The sequence below is a fragment of the Littorina saxatilis genome, linkage group LG15 (assembly GCF_037325665.1).
Source record: "Littorina saxatilis isolate snail1 linkage group LG15, US_GU_Lsax_2.0, whole genome shotgun sequence".
Classification (NCBI taxonomy): Eukaryota; Metazoa; Mollusca; class Gastropoda; order Littorinimorpha; family Littorinidae; genus Littorina; species Littorina saxatilis.
In genome coordinates, this window is record NC_090259.1 from 18,286,747 (window position 1) to 18,306,185 (window position 19,439).

At 44.2% G+C, this 19,439-nt stretch overlaps 1 protein-coding gene and 1 long non-coding RNA gene across 2 annotated transcripts in view; both read left to right on the forward strand.

Moving 5' to 3' along the window:
- The window catches only part of LOC138948724 (uncharacterized), a 36,476-nt gene that overhangs the window by 4,764 nt on the left and 12,273 nt on the right, over positions 1–19,439 (forward strand). Inside the window, exons 2-6 of the mRNA XM_070320331.1 lie at positions 4,921–5,080; positions 5,784–6,028; positions 14,660–14,816; positions 16,097–16,305; positions 18,280–18,488. Of these exons, the coding sequence (XP_070176432.1) occupies positions 4,921–5,080; positions 5,784–6,028; positions 14,660–14,816; positions 16,097–16,305; positions 18,280–18,488 (980 nt within the window). The remainder of the gene's footprint in view (positions 1–4,920; positions 5,081–5,783; positions 6,029–14,659; positions 14,817–16,096; positions 16,306–18,279; positions 18,489–19,439) is intronic.
- On the forward strand, positions 8,535–10,940 carry LOC138948725 (uncharacterized). The gene is made up of 2 exons (XR_011450068.1): positions 8,535–9,703; positions 10,124–10,940. It is a non-coding gene; the product is annotated as an uncharacterized lncRNA (long non-coding RNA).

The window sequence follows — 19,439 nt, forward strand, 5'->3', positions numbered from 1 at the left end:
TTAATGGCGCAGAAAACTATTTCTACACTTCTTGAACATTTAATTTTCTTGCGGTGATATAAAACAAAAAAATCTTTTGTTATTCTTGTAAACCTAGTTAACTTTGTTTTTCAAACAAACTCGCAAAGTTCCGAAAGAAAATATTTAAATGGTACAGAAAGCGAGTACTATAAGCCCTGAACATAAAAATCTCTTTGGGTGGTATGAAACATATCGTTTGTTTCAGTGTATCTCAAACAATAGACTAGTGTAATTAACTCGGGAAACGTGCCTCAACCTGAAGTGCCGTTATACTGAGAACAATGTGAAATGCAAAACAGATATCTATATGAGACTAACTACTGCGGAATAAACAGAGTGCGTACTTCAGTTTGAGAGGCGTATAAATTTCAGCACTTCAAGTCAGTGATCTCTTTAGTCTGTTACCACTGTGACAATGTTACGGCTTATCCGCCCAGTCATAAAACTTCAGCGTAGCAATAGGGCCCGATATTTAGACGAGACAAGTATAATGCCGACGAGTCGAAGGGTATGCTATCGACATTTGTAAAGCTGAAAAACATTCCCGAGAAGAATTTCAAGTTGTCAGTGTATGCTAGCTGTTGTCCGGATTGAAACATCGTGTGGTACAGATGGGTAAACCGGAACCATGCGTCTTTGTTATTGCCAATATGCTTTTGGATATTGGCAAAAATGGCCGACTTCCGTAGCATTATGCTTTGATGATCGGAAGAGACCATCCAATCACAGCCTCCGAATTCCCCCACGTGTCCATCAGAATAGCTATATTGAATCATAATGATTCTGCCTTTCTTTTCCCCAACGACCTTGTTTCTTGTTAGTCTTATTATTCGATCCCCTTCACCAAGACTTATTTCTTTTTGATAGTTTTGCTCTGTACTACGCATTACGCCCCTTTAGTCATTTAGTCACAGGGCTCCCCATAGCCCGCGTCCCTGCGTTATATACGAACTAGAAGCCGAAAACACGTACTAGAAATGTATCGAGGGGGTCCCGGGACGCACTAAACTTTAAAAAGCGGGTCCCGGGACGCACTCGATTTCCTTTATCGTGCGTACCGTAGATACCATTTTCAGACTGCAATCGTCAGCTATTGCGAACCTGAGGTACATAACGGTTTTTAAACTGTATACTCGTCTCGTGCAAGCATCATTCATATTTGAACATTTTGAAATCTTATTCTGACATAATGTTTACCGAGAAAGAAAGAAAACATGAAAATAAAAAGGACAGGAAGTCAATTGGAAAGTGTGTGTGGGTGTGTTTGTGTGGGTGTGTTCTAATTCGTCAAGGTGTTGTTGGATTGTCATGTCAACCTAGAATATTTCAATGAAAAAGACACTTAACAGTACACTATGCGTGACCACAATGTTTTATTAGTACACAGGGACTTTTTGGCTTTTGGACCCATTGGGACTCTCTAAAATTCTGCAGTTGGGGTCAATGGACCCTCTAAAAATCAAAAGTGGGGGTCCCGGGACGCCCTGCATTTTAGTCATTTATACTGTGTCACTTGATTTCGTGTTTCCATTTCTACTTTCAACTTCTGTTTTTCTCTCCCTCTTATTCTCTAATTATTGTTTGTTGAATAAGAGCTTTAGGTTGAAACGTTCAATGTGTATGTATGTGTATGTCAAGCCAAATATTCAGTTGGTTTAAACATAAGTTTATTTAACAAAAGTTACAATCATGACATGTATACAAAATACACAGGTAACAGCAACAATCTAGAAGCTTATAGTGGTGTTCCTGCATGACAGTAAAAAGGGTATTGTAGTTGTACATATATTACTTTAGATATTTTTTTGTTATCATGGGTTTTATAAATTTTCTTCTCTTCTTCTTTTATAATTATTAATTAATGACCTATATGTGCTGATGACCAATTTAATTTCCTTTGTTGGATCAATAAAATGTTATGAGTTATGAGTTATGAGTTATGAGTTATGACAGTACAACGTGAAGGCGGTAACGGCTGAACAATTCGTCTCAATAAACCAAATCTATTAATAACATAATTAACGTTGCATAATCATTATAAAGAAAGACAGTAAAAGGAAGGAAGGAGGGGAAGAAGAGGAATAAAAAGAAGAGGAATGAAACTTAATACACAGGCAAGAAAAAGACCAAAATAACGATGAATCTTTGTTATCTTCCCATAGATCTATAGGCAGCTACAATTTGCATACGTTTTCCGTCCGTTTTCTTATATGAACATGATAGATGACTAGGCCAAATATAAAGAATCTACCTCCAATTTGTGCAAATGATGTTTTACAAAGAAGGCTTTACTTCACAAAGAGTGAAAGCCATTATCATAATGCATGACAGTCCCTGTACGTTTATTCAGGTCGACACCGTTGTGTCTTCAATATCCGGCACATTGTCTGCGACAGCACGACATTTTTAGAAAACGACCCAGGCCATTCTTAGAAATCATAAAAGTCCTTCTACGTTTATTCAGCTCGACACACTTGCTCCGCACACTCGTGAATTACTAAGCGGCTGCAAATACCCACGAGTGGTTTATTTTCCAGTAATCACCTCGTGGTCATTGTTTAAGCTCTATATATTGTATGATTTAGACCTACTTTAGGTCATAAAAATAGTCTAGGCCATGTTGATATCTTCCTGTTTCACCATAGGGCATTACTAACACCAACAGTCTTTTGCATGCAAAAAGGTGTGTCTATTCAACATTTTCAGGCATTTTCAGTCCCCATATCGTATTGTTAAAGCATAGAAGTTTCCTTATGTTCACTCAACTTGACGCCGTTGTGTTTTAAATATCCGGCAGTGTGCGAGCTAACCCGACAAAGGCAGAGCACAGGCAACAATGGAAACTGTCAGTTGGACAAACAAGTTATGCGTGTGATATATGGTTCAGTGCTCTTCACTTGAGTGATTTTATATAGCTTTGTATGCTTGACACGGGCTGGTTGAATCATACCAGGCACCCGGTAGAACGCCGCCTTTTTTATGGTTGCCTATTTTGGTCATGAAAGAGGGAGTGGGAGGGGGAGGGGTAAGAGCTAACTAGTCATTGTAGGTATACGTACATGAATCATGTACGGTGAAGTTATTATTTTAATGCCTTCGGAAAGAAAGCAGTCGGGGAGGGGGGGTGGGTGGGAGGGGGGTGTTGGTGAAAACTATTGAGTCACAGGAAACTCCACGCCTACTATCAGCTTACCTGAGCGAAACGAATTCAGGAAATTCAATAGAATTATACGACGCGCGATCGTTGGCCTGAATCTTTGTTTAAAGGCAAATGATTCTCTTTACATTTTCTAAATTCGGAAAAGTACTTGGGGACCGGGATTTCAGCAGGCAGCTAGAGCACCGGCCTTATGATCCTAGGGCCACGGGTTCGAATCCCGGCCGGGACAGACACGGGTCAACTTTATTTGCAGACTCAGAGACAGTATCCATGTCCCACCCACGTGTCACCACGGTGGCACGCAAAAGACCTCGGTCATGCTGCCATAAGTGCAGGTGGCCGATTACATCTAAGCACGCACACACCTGGTTAGCGCTACTGGTGTTGCTGCTAGCTTTCCACTGGGAGGAAGCGACCCGAATTTCCCAGCATCGGGATACTAAAGTAAATGAAATTAAATTAAATAAAATTCCAACACTGTAAGTGCAAAGATGACGTTGGGAATTGCTGTCTAAGATTCCTTCTTCGTGCTCCTATCCCACGTAACAGCCTTGACAACCCACCCTGTAGTGGTGTACATGATTGGTAAAACCAATGTATAGAGAATACTACATGTCGTACCAGATTTACACGAGGTTTTTTTTTTAATATTGAACTGCGAGCGAAAGCGAGCTGTTCACTATTTGAAAAAGCAACGAGTGTAAATCTGGTACGACACAGCAAGCCATGTAGTATTCTGTTTATCCTACATACTGTACTTACGTGTATTTTACTGAAAATGTCTTGCAGTCGAGGCAGCTAAATTGAAGACGCTTGTTTTGGAACCTCGATCTCTTCTAAAGCCTCGTGCAATCTATTACGTCAAAGCAAAGAAACGTCACTCTGAAAGTGTGGCGTGACGTGTTAGTTCTAAAGATTCATCGAGGGTAATTAGTGAGCTCAATTTTTGTTTCTATAATGACGTTTGTCTCGGTGACTCGATGCATAAGCAGTGAAAAAACAGGTCCCTGCCAGACTTGCTTGACATGACCTCATTTACATGATACACACACGTGTGATTTGAACGTTTATTATCTCACGGGTGTCTCTCTCACGAATGTAGGATAAATCTGAATAAGTCTGCGAAATTAATTCAGCAAAACTACTATGCCCAGGACGCAGCTATGCTGTATATTTTGGCGAATGCTCCCACATGGCTCCTTGAGGGTCCCTGGATATTCTACGAAAAAGCTATAACTAACCCAGGGCTCCCCACGGACGCCCCTCCTAGTGCGTCCCGGGACCCCCACTTTCAATTTCTAGAGGGTCCATGGACCCCCACTGCAGAATTTGAGAGGGTCCGAAGGGTCCAAAAGCCGAAAAGTCCCAGTGATTTCCACGTGATTGTGTGTGTGTGTGTGTGTGTGTGTGTGTGTGTGTGTGTGTGTGTGTGTGTGTGTGTGTGTGTGTGTGTGTGTGTGTGTGTGTGTGTGTGTGTGTGTATCTACGGTACGCACGATAAAGGACAAATAGTGCGTCCAAGGACCCGCTCTTTTAAAATCTAGTGCGTCCCGGGACCCCCAAAACATTTTTCTAGTACGTGTTTTCGGCTTCTAGTGCGTATAGGACGCAGGGATGCGAGCTATGGGAAGCGCTGTAACCAGTAATGGATTACATGATCGAACATATGTTTGTCTCACAACGGTTTTCACATGATGTAGAGGGTCGTTGAAAAAAAGTGTGTGTTCTGTTTGTCCCAGGCCAAAGGGTGGTGATTCAGGAAGTACGTCTGGCGAACAACACCGGCAACGCAACAGCAGGGCGGGTGGAGGTGCGGATCAATGATGTCTGGGGTACCGTATGTGACGATGACTGGAGTGACGAAGAAGCCTCTGTTGTCTGCAGAACTCTGGGATTGACGTGAGTTGGTTGCACAGGCAGACACAGGATGACAAACGCACACACAGAGACAGACAGACAGACAGACAGACAGACAGACAGACAGACACACACACACAGACACAGACACACGTACACACACACAGACACACGCACACACAAACACACACACACACACGCACAAACACACACTCAAACACACACACACACACAGACACATACACACAGACACAGACACGGACACACACACACACACTCACACACACGCACACACGCACGCACCGGCGCATACACACACCACACACTCACAAACACACACACACACACACACACACACACACACACTCGCACTCACACACACACACACACACACACACACACACACACACACACACACACACACTCACACACACACACACGCACACACACACACACACACACAAATATGCGCCCGGTTTGAACATTTCTGTGCTAAATTCTTTATCATATACACTCTTTGATCTTGCTCTTTTGAATGGAATTTGTAGCCAGAGTTCTTTTCTTTCTTGTTTTTAGTTGTTATGACGTAATTATTTTCTCTCTTGTCTTTTCTGGCGAGCAGATCAACTGTTGCACGATCAGCATGGGTGAATTTTTGTTTTCAAGTTTTATTCTCGTGTTGAGTCGTGTTTTCCTTGTTGATTGAAGTACGAGCTGCAGCGTGACTAAGAGCTTTGTGTTGCAGAGGCGGTGTAGCACTAAGGAATGCTGCATACGGGCAGGGTGTGGGTCCAATCCACATGGACGACGTGTTCTGTGCGGGCAACGAGAACAGTCTGGGTGACTGCTACTTCTCCACTGGCACCGCGGTCAATTGTCAACACTCGGAGGACGCCGCGGTCATCTGTAGGCCTGCCGGGGCCCCCACCCCAGCTACCACCACCACCACCGCCCGCCCTGGCGTCGTACAGCCCAACAACTGTAGAGGGGGTAAGGCAAAGCAGGCACCACCCTGTCCCAATGTAACATCCCCCCCATCCCCCATCCACCCCCCCCACACCACCACCCACCCCCATCCCTTCTTTGCCAAACAACTGTGGAACGGATAAGGCAAAGCAGGCACCACCCTGCCCCGATCTCCTCCCCCCCCCTCCCCCACCCCCATCCCTTCTTTGCCAAACAAGTGTAGAACGGATAAGGCAAAGCAGGCACCACCCTGCCCCGATCTCTCTCCCCCCCCCCCCCCATCCCCATGGTCACCTTAATTTGTCAATATGCAAAATTGATTCAACCAAAAAATATACTCAAGAAGCAGTTTTTGATCTTTTGATATGTCGAAAGCAGAACATTGATGATTGCGCGAGAGAGCGAGAAACAAAATGACCAAACAATACTGTACTCACGTGTGTTGTATCGTCTTCGTAATACCCCCATTCCACACATCCGTTCTAGCTGGCGTTTCAAGCCGTCCTGAGGACGGCTGCCACAACAATGAGACGCTGCGCAAACGGCCGTTTTTGGAATCTTTGAGCAGCGTCTGACCATAGTGGCAGCCGTGTGAACGGAAACTAGAACGGATGTGTGGAATGCAGGTATGACAACTCAGTGTGTGAGAGCGCTAGCGTTGCGTTACCATTGCGTTAAGTTCCATTAACGATCCATGAGTTCCGTTGCCGACGTGTTAAGGTTCCATTGCGGGCGGGGAATGGGTAAAATGTTGAACATGCAGCCCGAACTCACCCGTCCCAGCCGTTCCTACCGTTCAAAGGAGTTCCGTTAACGTCCATTGGCGTTCCATTAAGGTCCCCTCCCGATCCCTCCCATTCCCGTGCCGTTCCTTGGTCGCTACGGGAACGGGACCTAGAACGGATGTGTGAAATGGGGGTATTAACACGTGATCGAGTACAGTATTATTTGTTGGTCTTTTAATAGTTTTTGATCTTTTGATGTGTTCAAATACAAGGACGGTCTTATCACACGTTAACACTTTCTACCCCACCTATGTTGACCAAGTTTTTTTTAGCCGAGACCAGCTGTGCCGCAGCAGCTCACTCAGAATGGAATAACTGTGTAGAAACTGTGTATCACCACGTTGGAATGCAGGCGTTAGATCGACGTTACAGTAAGCGACTGAAGTGACTGTGTGTACGGATATATCAATACCTGGTCAGATAGAGCCATATGAGTGGGTGCGGATATATCCGTACCTGGGAGGCAATGAGTTAATTAAACATGAACAGACCTGAGGTAGTGTGTTTGATGACGCGCGTGAGATTAATGACGTGTTTAATTAACAGAGAGTGGATGTTCAGAATTGTCTCTTCAGCTGCAACATGGGATACAGACCCGCGTCGTTATAACGTGAGGGCCCCAAAGGGTTTAAAATCGTGATCGTGATTGGCGTTTTTTGACCTTTCTGTGACCGTGATTGCCGAAATTTCCATTTCTGTGATCGTGATGGGACTTTGCCCGTGATCCGTGATGACAAAAAAATCAAGTCTCGTGATCGTGATCGTCATTTGTTTTCGTGATCGTGATGGGCATTATTGCAAAGCATTTTATTTTCAACGTACATTTTTCACAGCTGTATCACTCTATGATCCTCTATTCGTCAAGGAGCCAATCCCGATTGAAGGGAAGCAACAACACATTCAGAAATATGATTTTGACAGCGATTGCTTCCCTTTAAGAGAACCAATCACACAAAAAAAGAGATCCAATCAGAAGGCAAATTGCTAAAGTCTGCCAAACTTCATCCAATGGAAGGGCTTCGTGCAAAAGTTTTGAGTGCATTCAGTCAAATTCGAATTCGAAGATCAAAAATGGCGTGCAGCAGTACTGTCATCGAACTTCTGTTATATTTTGTGGATTCCAGCCAGACCAAAGCAGGCGGCGAGAATGCCTTCCTTGGTAGAAAGGTCAGGCTACGGGTCGGTCTTTCCGAAGACGAAATATCAAGATATGTTGATCTATGTTGCTCTATGACTGTTCTGAATGTAGGCAAAGATCTTGAAATTTGTTCAAGATCTTTGAGTTTGAGTGAGATCATTGACATTGTCGACATTGCCACGTCCGGCTGTCACTCGCTCAGTGTGACCTCGACTGGCTCGAGATCGAGTCTGCGTGTAGCCAAAACCGAAACTAGAAATGTGTTTTTCATCCCAGCAACGTGGACACGCTTGGCATAGATTCTAACTGTCGCTTCTTTGCATTAAGCTTGGATTTATTTTAGCGCCTGTAAACTTTAATATCAACAATGGGTTAAATTCAGAAACAATGGCGGGGAGACGTGCTAGTTTGGGTCAATTTGATCCTCATGTCAAAGACGATCAAAGTCATGTTCGTTGGGGATTTTGTCAGGCATGCTACTTTTACGGTAATTGCCGGAAATCCGATAAAGCCGTTTTCAAAATCCGGTAAAGTCAAATTTATTCCGGTGAAGTTGAAACATTTCCGCAAAAACGATCCGTGTGAATATCGTGCAACGCACAGACCCAATAAACATGCCAGAACTGGGCCACTGCTGGCTTTTTGCTGGCAAGTTTGGTAAAGCTGGCCATAAAAAAACCAACACTGGGCCAATTATGGTTTGCCAACAAAGGCCCAGTTATGGCTTGCCATCACTGGCCCATCTCTGGCATTCCAGTAATATTGTCGGCCAGTAAAATGCCTTAATTGGCCCACTGTTGGCACGCCATTGGTGGCCCAGTGCTTGTTTGCCAGCATTGGGCCATAGGTGGCGATTTGCTGGCAATTATAGGTGGGTTTTTGCTGGCACGCCAGCAGTGGGCCAATGCTGGATAATTGCTGGCAAGAAGATCTGCGACAGCACAGCGGTATGACTTTCTCACTTGGAGTGACGTAATGTACAAACAAATGTCGAAATATCTTGACGTCACTCGTGATGATGACGCATTGTCAACTAAATCCGGCCCGCGGTGGTTCTGCAGATGTCCGGTTATTTGTTTTGCATTCAACTTCAAGGAATTTCCAAAGCACCTTCTTCGATTTCAGTACGCGTCCGATCTCCTCCGGCTAGAAGCAAGCGTGGTGAGTTTCACAAACAGTTGTGTGAGCAGGTCGTCGCAACGGCGTTAGATCTAGTATCTTCTTGTTCTTTTCCTCCGTTGTCGGTCTTTTTTTCAACTTTCTTCTGCTGGACGTTTGAGTCAGTTCGCAAAATATAATAGACTTTAAGAAGTCGTCCTCTCTGTAAGAAAGAATCTGCGCGCGCACGCGCGCGCGTGTGTGTGTGTGTGTGTGTGTGTGTGTGTGTGTGTGTGTGTGTGTGTGTGTGTGTGTGTGTGTGTGTGCGCCCGCGCGCGCGGTTGTGTGTGTGTGTGTGTGTGTGTGTGCGCCCGCGCGCGCGGTTGTGTGTGTGTGTGTGTGTGTGTGTGTGTGTGTGTGTGTGTGTGTGTGCCTTTTTCCTTTCTGAGTTTGTTTTGTCTCTGTCAAAAGAAAAGCACCATAGGCATTACCATAAGCTTACTTGTAACCAAACAAATTGCATCTTGTGAATGTTGACATTGAGTATGTGTCTATTCACTCCAGGACAAAGATTTGTGCAAGTGTCTGACTGCCCAACTGGATAAGATGCAGCTCGCCTGGGTCTCAGTTCCTGAGAGAAACGCAAGAGAGCTGTCCGAGACAACGTAAGCTTCGCAGGTTAGATCAAAATACATATTCCTGTTGACCCCTTACTTCTGCTTGGCATTTTAGTCAGTTCAGAAAATATGATAGATTACAAGAAGTCGTCCTCTCTGTGAGAATGCCTCTGTGTGTGTATGTGTGTGTGTGTGTGTGTGTGTGTGTGTGTGTGTGTGTGTGTGTGCGCGTGTGTGTGTGCGCGTGTGTGTGTGTGAGCGCGCGCGCGTGCGTGCGTGCGTGTGCTGTTTGCTTGCATGCCTGCGTGTATGCTTGCGTTTGTTTGGTTGTTTGGTTGTGTGTGTGTGTGTGTGTGTGTGTGTGTGTGTGTGTGTGTGTGTGTGTGTGTGTGTGTGTGTGTGTGTGTGTGTGTGTGTGTGTGTGTGTGATATGGAATAATGAATTAAAACCAACAAAACTCGTTTGCTTTCATGTTTCAAGAGGTGAACGGCAGGAGGACTTGAGAGTTTCAATGGCTTACCGTAGGCTACGACGTCAGGACAAAGAAAAGAAGCGTTATCTCAACGTTGCGGATGCGAACAGAGAAATGACAGAATCAAGACAATCCTACGGAGGTTTACTGGGAAGTGAACAAGAAACATTCCTGCCTTTGGTCATCATGTCTCGAGTGTGAAATTTAGAACGCTGTACAAATAAAATAAAACAGTGAGCAACTGAAAACAAAGCGTACGTTTCTGTAATGTTTCGGTAATGAGTCGTTGCTGTTTGGAAGCTTTACATTTGTTTTGTTTTTAATATATATTACTGTATTGTTGTTGTGCCCGCTATAACTGCGTTGATGACGATATTCTGTCAAAACCACTGCCTTTACTTGCCAGATAAGTTACACGACAAATGTGATTAGCATTTCAATTGCATTTTACTGATGAATTTGATAATTACGCATATGCATATTGCTAATGTACAGCTTGACAGCATTGCCCTTTGCTTTATTTGCGCACGTCTTGCCGCCAGCATGGGTTGAAAAGTCCATTGATGTGCTGTGTTTTGTTATTGTTATTACATTCACAGTAAAAAATGACAAAACAAAGCATATTTATAGACCATCTATGGGCTAACAAGACTGTGCAGATCGAGTACATGAATAGAGCCGTCATTCTATCCGAATCAGTGGTATTGGTATATTTCCTGCAACTTATTGGCATTTTGCTGGCAATGGTAAAGACAGAAATATGGCATTTTGCCGGGCCAGTTGTGGCCCGGTAATTTCAGCAGGTAAAGGGCCATTAACGGAAAATATATGGAAAAAAGTTTTTTTTTATATGGAACTAAAAACCTGCAAAATGCTGGCAAAATGCTGGCGAAATGCTGGCAAAATGCTGGGTTTTTGATGGCAAGCCATCAATAAGCCATCAAATAAATGATGGGTTTTTGCTGGCAAAATTCTGGCAAAATGATGGCAAAATGATGGCAAGCCATCAAAAAGCCATCAAATAAATGATGGGTTTTTGCTGGCAAAATTCTGGCAAAATGATGGCAAAATGATGGCAAGCCATCAAAAAGCCATCAAATAAATGATGGGTTTTTGCTGGCAAATTGCTGGCAAATTGCTGGAAAAATGATGGCAAGCCATCAAAAAGCCAGCAAATAAATGATGGGTTTTTGCTGGCAAAGTGCTGGCTTGCCAGTGATGGCCCATCAATTTGCCAATGTGCATACGGGTAATATGCCAGCATTGGGCCATAGGTGGGCCTTTGATGGCAGTAGTTCTGGCAACTGGCATTGCCATCAAAACGCCAGCAGTGGCCCAGTTCTGGCATGTTTATTGGGGAAGTGTTGTTTTCACCAGTTTGGAGGTGTGTTGAATGGTGGTGGGGGGAGGCTAAAATGGGATTTTTAACAAGATCACAACACTATTACAGCCCTGAAAATGATGCCCAGAATGCACCAGATTGCACAGATTTTAACCGTTTTTTGAAAAAAAATCCGGGGGGGCATGCCCCCGGACCCCCCTAGTTGGCTCGCCTGCTTCGCAGGCTCAGGCTTGTGGCTTCGCCACTGGCACTGCGCGCTTCTTTCAGGTAAAACCATTTTGGCGTGTAGCATTCCTGTTTGTTTTTCAAGCCCATGAAGCCAGGCGATGGTGTACCTCAAATTGTATGGCAAAGTTGAAAATAAAGAACCCATCACACATACATGTACTTTAATTTCAATCCACCCAATAGTTTTTGAGAAAATGGGTTTACAAGATTTAGCTCTGGAAATGTGAAATTGTGTAAGTATATATTCATGTGTGTGAGTGAGGGTGTGGGAGTTGAATGTGTATGAGTGGAGAGAGAGAGAGAGAGAGAGAGAGAGAGAGAGAGAGAGAGAGAGAGAGAGAGAGAGAGAGAGAGAGAGAGAGAGAGAGAGAGAGAAAAAGACGGCGAAAGAGAGAGAGAGAGAGAGAGAGCGAGAGAGAGAGAGAGAGAGAGAGAGAGAGAGAGAGAGAGAGAGAGAGAACAATGAAAACAACATTAGCGAGCTTTAGATTGACCAACGAAACTTAGTTCGTAGCGATCCCTTTCGTTTCCGGTTATGCAATCGGGAAATCCCTGCGAACTTTTCTTCGCGCCTGCGGTTCTGAGGCGGTAGCACCTTTAGCAGCAGACGAAATGTTTGTCGTGCTCATCCAAACCAATGGCTAAAACATTGGATAGTGTTCGTGCGCATTCATAAGGATACACCATTAAAGTGATTTTACATCTTTACCATGCCCAGGGTAGTCACCTGAAACCTAGAAATAATGCAAAACTTATGTTGAAAATCTCAATCGAAACAACAACTCGTCCGCCATTTTTAATTCTGAGCGCAAAAGCAGACCAAAACAGCACCCTTTTTGAAGAGCAAAGTACACCTATTTTAGCGAATCGACACAACAACAAAATGGTGTGAGAATACAGTCAAAACATTTATTCAAGCTTACGTTAACAGCAATTGACCCAATACATGCAACAAATACCAGAAACATACATGTACCTACGAATCACGATTCGTCAAAATGATGAAAATACCGCAAGTTCGCGCAACGAAGAATCGGACGTAATGCAAATGAGGAGGTCGTGACCTTCTGGAAGCGCAAAAGTGATGACGTAGACAGGGGGTTTTCCCACGAAGAAAGACTACGAACTAAGTTTCTGTGCTTTCTAAAGCTCGCTTTGTTACTGATTGCAAACCATGTTATGAATTTCTATGTGTGTATGAAAGAGAACTCAAAAAATAATAACAAAAAAGTGCAACAGTTCTCACTTTGTGTTGAATAAACAATCGATCCAGAGGAGCGAATTACTGTGTGGTTGTGTTTACTTTGACACGTGCTTTCTGTACCTGCAACTTTTACCGTGACCGTGATTTGCCACTGGTGTTCGTGATCGTGAAAACAAAAATCAAGGTAACTGTGATCGTGAAAGCTAAAATTTCCCTTCCCGTGATCGTGATGATACCCCCCCTTTGGGGCCCTCTAACGTGGCCGTGAAGTTACAATCTGTCTAAAAATTATTGAGCATTTTGCCTTTGATTTCAAATACATTTTATAGGCTTATGTTCATAACATACAAAAGTCACGGCATAATATATATCAATGTAAAGGTTAGCAATTTCTGTATTTGAAAATTATGTTTGATTTGTAAATGATCTCCCTTTGGCTCTATCAGACGGTGAAGACGAGACACGGTTGTATTATTTTATTGTGTGAGTAGAGAAACATAGTCTTCCTTGATTGCATACCAAAAACATCTCGATCTTTACTGTACATTTTACAATTACTACAAGCGAAAGACTATTTCTCAATAATTAGGCCTATTAGACAACCTGTATATATTTCTCAGAACCAGCGAGGCATCTAAAGGATGAAACAGTCTAGAACTGTTTTCACATTGAGGATGTAATTGATTTGTTCATTCCAACGCTCGCTTTCTACATTTAGTCAAGTTTTGACTAAATGTTTTAACATAGAGAGGGAATCGAGACGAGGGTCGTGGTGTATATATATAATATATATGTGTGTGTGTGTGTGTGTGTGTGTGTGTGTGTGTGTGTGTGTGTGTGTGTGTGTGTGTGTGTGTGTGTGTGTGTGTGTGTGTGTGTGTGTAGAGCGATTCAGACCAAACTACTGAACCGATCTTTATGAAATTTTACATGAGAGTTCCTGGGAATGATATCCCCGGACGTTTTTTTCTTTTTTTCGATAAATACTTTTGATGACGTCATATCCGTCTTTTTGTAAAAGTTGAGGCGGCACTGTCACACCCTCATTTTTCAATCAAATTGATTGAAATTTTTGTAACGCAATCTTCGACGAAGGCCGGACTTCGGTATTGCATTTCAGCTTGGTGGCTTAAAAATTAATTAATGACTTGGGTCATTAAAAATCTGAAAATAGTAATAATTTTTTCTTTTATATAAAACGATCCAAATTTACGTTCATCTTATTCTACATCATTTCCTGATTCCAAAATCATATAAATATGTTATATTTAAATTTAAAAAAAAGCTCTGAAAATCAAAAATATAAAAATTATGATCAAAATTAAATGTCCTAAATCAATTTAAAAACAATTTCATCTTATTCCTTGTCGGTTCCTGATTCCAAAAACATATAGATATGATATGTTTGGATTAAAAACACGCTCAGAAAGTCAAAACGAAGAAAGGTACAGAAAAGCGTGCTATGCAGCACAGCGAAACCACTACCGCGCTGAACAGGCTCGAGTCAGTTTCACTCCGTTTTGCACAAGCGGCGGACTACGGTCATTGTGAAAAAATGCAGTGCGTTCAGTTTCATTTTGTGAGTTCCACAGCTTGACTAAATGTAGTAATTTCGCCTTACGCGACTTGTTATTCTCTCACAAGACAGGAGATTGCTTCCGTATAACTCTCACTTACTCTTGCTGCACAGTCATGACGTGTTCTATTTGTAGAACGCTTACCCCCCTTCGTTTCTTAGAGATTATAATCTAGCCGTACCGTTTGTTGCAGGAGTGAACCCCAACCCCCTGGTACAACTGTTTGGGACAACGGCCGGTGTCGGCTATGTACAGGCGCGACAGACCACCGCCGGTCCCTTTGGCTTTGTCTGTGATGACGGATGGAACACCAACGCCGCCAAAATCGTCTGCAACGAGCTGTGTTATAAGTGAGTTGACATGGTTACAGCTCATACACATTAATTTTAGACTGGTTGATATGGGGAGCAGTTTTGTGGACATAATTGATATAGGGAGCTGTTTTTTGGACGTACTCTCAAATGAGTTGATATATGGGTGGGAAGGGGGGGGGGCATACGAGGGGTGAAGCATGCGAGGGGTGGAGCATCCGAGGGGTGAAGCATACGAGGGGTGAAGCATTACGAGGAATGAAGCATACAAGTAATGAAGCATACGAGGGGTGAAGCATACGAGGGGTGAAGCATACGAGGAATGAAGCATTCAAGGGATGAAGCATAGGAGGGATGAAGTATACGAGTGATGAAGCATACGAAAGGTGAAGCATACGAGGGGTGAGAAGCATACGAGGGATGAAGCATACAAGGGATGAAGCATACGATGGGTGAAGCATACGAGGGGTGAAGCATACGAGGGATGAAGCATACGAGGGGGGGGGGGGGGGAGCTTACGAGGGGTGAAGCTTGCGAGGGATGAAGCATACGAGGGGTGAAGCATACGAAAGGTGAAGCATACGAGGGATGAAGCATACGAGAGATGAAGCATACGAGGGGTGAAGCATACGAGGGATGAAGCATACGAGGGATGAAGCATACGAGAGATGAAGCATACGAGGGGTGAAGCATACGAGGGGTGAAGCATACGAGGGATGAAGCATACGAGGGATGAAGCATACGAGGGATGAAGCATACGAGGGATGAAGCATACGAGGGATGAAGCATACGAGGGGTGAAGCATACAAGGGATGAAGCATACGATGGGTGAAGCATGGGATGAAGCATACGATGGGTGAAGCATACGAGGGGTGAAGCATACGAGGGATGAAGCATACGCGGGATGAAGCTTACGAGGGATGAAGCATACGAGGGGTGAAGCATACAAGGGGTGAAGCATACGAGGGATGAAGCATACGATGGGTGAAGCATGGGATGAAGCATACGCGGGATGAAGCATACGAGGGGTGAAGCATACGAGGGATGAAGCATACGATGGGTGAAGCATACGAGTGGTGAAGCACACGGGGGATGAAGCATACGAGGGGTGAAATATACGAGGGGTGAAGCAGGGCTGACGTGCACGTAGCGAAACTGGGTGCGAACAAGCCGCGGGGTCTGATAAGTTGAAATCACAACACATCTCAATTTCAACCAAACCGACCCCGAGGCTGCGTGCGTACCACCCATTTGGGTGGCAGCCACTTTCGCTTCGCCACCCCAGCCCTGGACCTGACTGATTGAGTGTGTTGGTGCAGCACGAGCCTATCGGAGCCGGGCATGAAGGAGGAATACGAGACAGTGGTGGCCAACGTGACCTTTGCCCTGGACGACGTGCGGTGTCTAGGCAACGAGGCCAGCCTAGTCGACTGTGCTCACTCACTTTGGTTTCCACCCGCGCACGACTGTGGTGACAACGAACTTGCCTCCGTCACCTGTGAACTTACCGAATACCCCACCCCTGCAGGTAAGATAAGAGATAAGATAAGCAAACTCTAATGTCCATTTTCCTTTTACATTAATTAACATGGACATTTTTCTTTTGGCACTAGTGGGCCATGGGTCGTCGGACAGAGTCGCCCCCCCCCCCCCCCCCCCCCCCATCCACTCTCAGCGTCCTTCATCTACCCTCCCCTTGCTGCTGTTATGCTTTGCTGTTATTCTTGAAAGTCGGTCCTTAGTGAAGCCCGAAGTCGACTTCGTGAAGAAATCGTTTTACCCAAAACTTAGTGCTAAAGCTCCGCGCGGCCAGCTAGCTTCGCCAAGTTTGCTTCGCGTAGTCAACTTCGCCCAGTTAAGGACAGACTTTTGAGAGAGAGAGAATGTGAGAGTTGGCACCCTGTAGCCGACATCATGTCCCACGTACTGGGGACTCCCCCCCCCCCCCCCCTACCACCAAAAAAATAAAAACATTAAAAAAAAAATAAGCTACCTGAAAATATGATAATAATTTCTACATGACTGTAGTCAGTGAATTACTTATGGTATATGCTCGTATTAACTTCAGATGCGGAATGACCAGTTCATGAAGTTTGTAGGTTTAAAAGCTCTTACTTTTATGCTCTTTAGAAAATGAGTTTCAAATTTGAGGATCGACTTAACAGTACTATTGATGGCCCGAAGACAGCAATTCCAGGCCGGCACGTCTGCCCCCCCCCCCCCCCCCCACCCCCGCCCCCGCCTCCCTGGGGAAATGCATTATAACTTTAGCTCGCCTCTTGCAAGTTCTTCTGCTTCTTTTTCTTCGTTCATGGGCTTAGACTTCCACGTTCACTCATGCTTTTAGGACGAGTGGATTTTTACGTGTATGACCGTTTTATGTGTATGACCGCAGCATACGCCGATTTAGGGGGAGGCATGCTGGGTATGTTCGTGTTTCTATAACCCACCAAACTCTGACATGGATCACAGGATCTTTTCAGTGCGCACTGGGTTTTGTGCTTGCGTGTACACACGAATGGAGTTAAGTCACTAGCAGGTCTGCACATAACTTGACCTGGGAGATCGGAAAAATCTTCACTCTTAACCCACCAGGCGGCAGCGACCGGGATTCGAACTCACGACCTTCCGATTCGGAGGCCTCTTGCAAGTGTGATCTGGCTGTCCTCGCCCTGTATTGTGTGTGCCTCGTGGACCTCGAGTTGTATTGAGACAACTCTGAATAGCCTTGGTTTAAGTGGAATTTGGATGAACCAGTGGAATTGGTTTAAGTTAAGAACGTCACAGTGTTTCAATCAATCAATATGAGGCTTATATCGCGCGTATTCCGTACAGATTTATTTTTTTTAAATTTTTTTTTATGCAATTTATATCGCGCACATATTCAAGGCGCAGGGATTTATTTATGCCGTGTGAGATGGAATTTGTTTACACAATACATCACGCATTCACATCGGCCAGCAGATCGCAGCCATTTCGGCGCATATCCTACTTTTCACGGCCTATTATTCCAAGTCACACGGGTATTTTGGTGGACATTTTTATCTATGCCTATACAATTTTGCCAGGAAAGACCCTTTTGTCAATCGTGGGATCTTTAACGTGCACACCCCAATGTAGTGTACACGAAGGGACCTCGGTTTTTCGTCTCATCCGAAAGACTAGCACTTGAACCCACCACCTAGGTTAGGAAAGGGGGGAGAAAATTGCTAACGCCCTGACCCAGGGTCGAACTGACTCGCAACCTCTCGCTTCCGAGCGCAAGTGCGTTACCACTCGGCCACCCCAGTGTTTAAAAGACCAGTATGTGCAGATGGTTTTTTTTAAATTTTATTTCAACACCAGTGATAGGTTTTATAATGATCGGATTCATAAACAGACTTTTTTGTGTGAAAAATACCGTTTTTTGTGTGTCTTTCTTTATCTATTATTTTTGTTTTGTTTTCTTATACACCCCCATATGGGGTTTACTGAAATTATTCTTTGCCTTGCTTCGTTACAGCCCCACAGCCCATCCTGCAGTGCAGGGACAATGGTTTGATAGCGCTCTTCAACACGTCACGTGACACCGCACTGGAAGCCAAGCACCTGGCGGTGGCTAACCTGACCACGGGGGGACCACGGACTTGTTTGGGATTCACTGTGGACGATTCGGACCCACAGTACATCTCTGCCAGTATCCCCTACGAGCAATGTGGAACTACCGTGACTGTGGGTTTACAGCCGACCTTTCGGCTAATAATAATAATAATAATAATAATAATAATAATGATAATAATAATAATAATAATTGTCAGTAAGTACTGGTGTCACATGACTGATGTGAACCAGTTGATTGGCTAATGGCGATGCGCTTAAATCTGTTAGCGCACTCTTGGAGTGCGCTAACTTTTCCACAGAGCGTATTCTTCCGCCCTTTGCCAAAGCGAGACTGTACTCTCATCCTCAGAATTAATTAATGACATGTAGCTTATATTCTCCACAATACCAATGACCATAAATTTCCTGCTTCTTAATTAAAGCAGAAGTGGGGTTTTTTTCCTGACAGATTGCATGTGCCTGTGCCACTGATCTAAAAATAGAACCCGCTGTGTCTAATTTTTCAGTTTCGACTTGCAAAGATTCTTCTCATAATTATGCCGTGTTAGTGGCATGTAGCTTATTATCCACATTACCAAATGATGAGTTAGTATATACAATTCCCAGCAGCTAACAGAAAACACAAGTGTTATTCCGGCTAGATCAGCATTTGGAATTATACGTAGCAGACTACACTGAAATACGACTGCATCTGTTCAGTAAATGAATGGTTTCCGAATTATTATTTCAAGGCAAGAACAATCGGAATCGAAAACGTGTAGTGTTTAGAACGGTCTTACCATATATAAGACTTATTACCAGCCTGCCTCATGCGTGCAGACTCAGTGCAACGTGACGGGCATTTTTTGTTTTTGATATGATTGCCATAGCCTAGCAGACGACATAAACCCCGCTCAGCAAATTAACATGTTGGGCAAAATGTGAACGATACAACGATGGGGATATAATACGTGTAGGGTTCAGAGCATTCTTACCGTTCATATTTAGTTTGTTTGTTTGTTTGCTTAACGCCCAGCCGACCACGAAAGGCCATATCAGGGTGGTGCTGCTTTGACATATAAC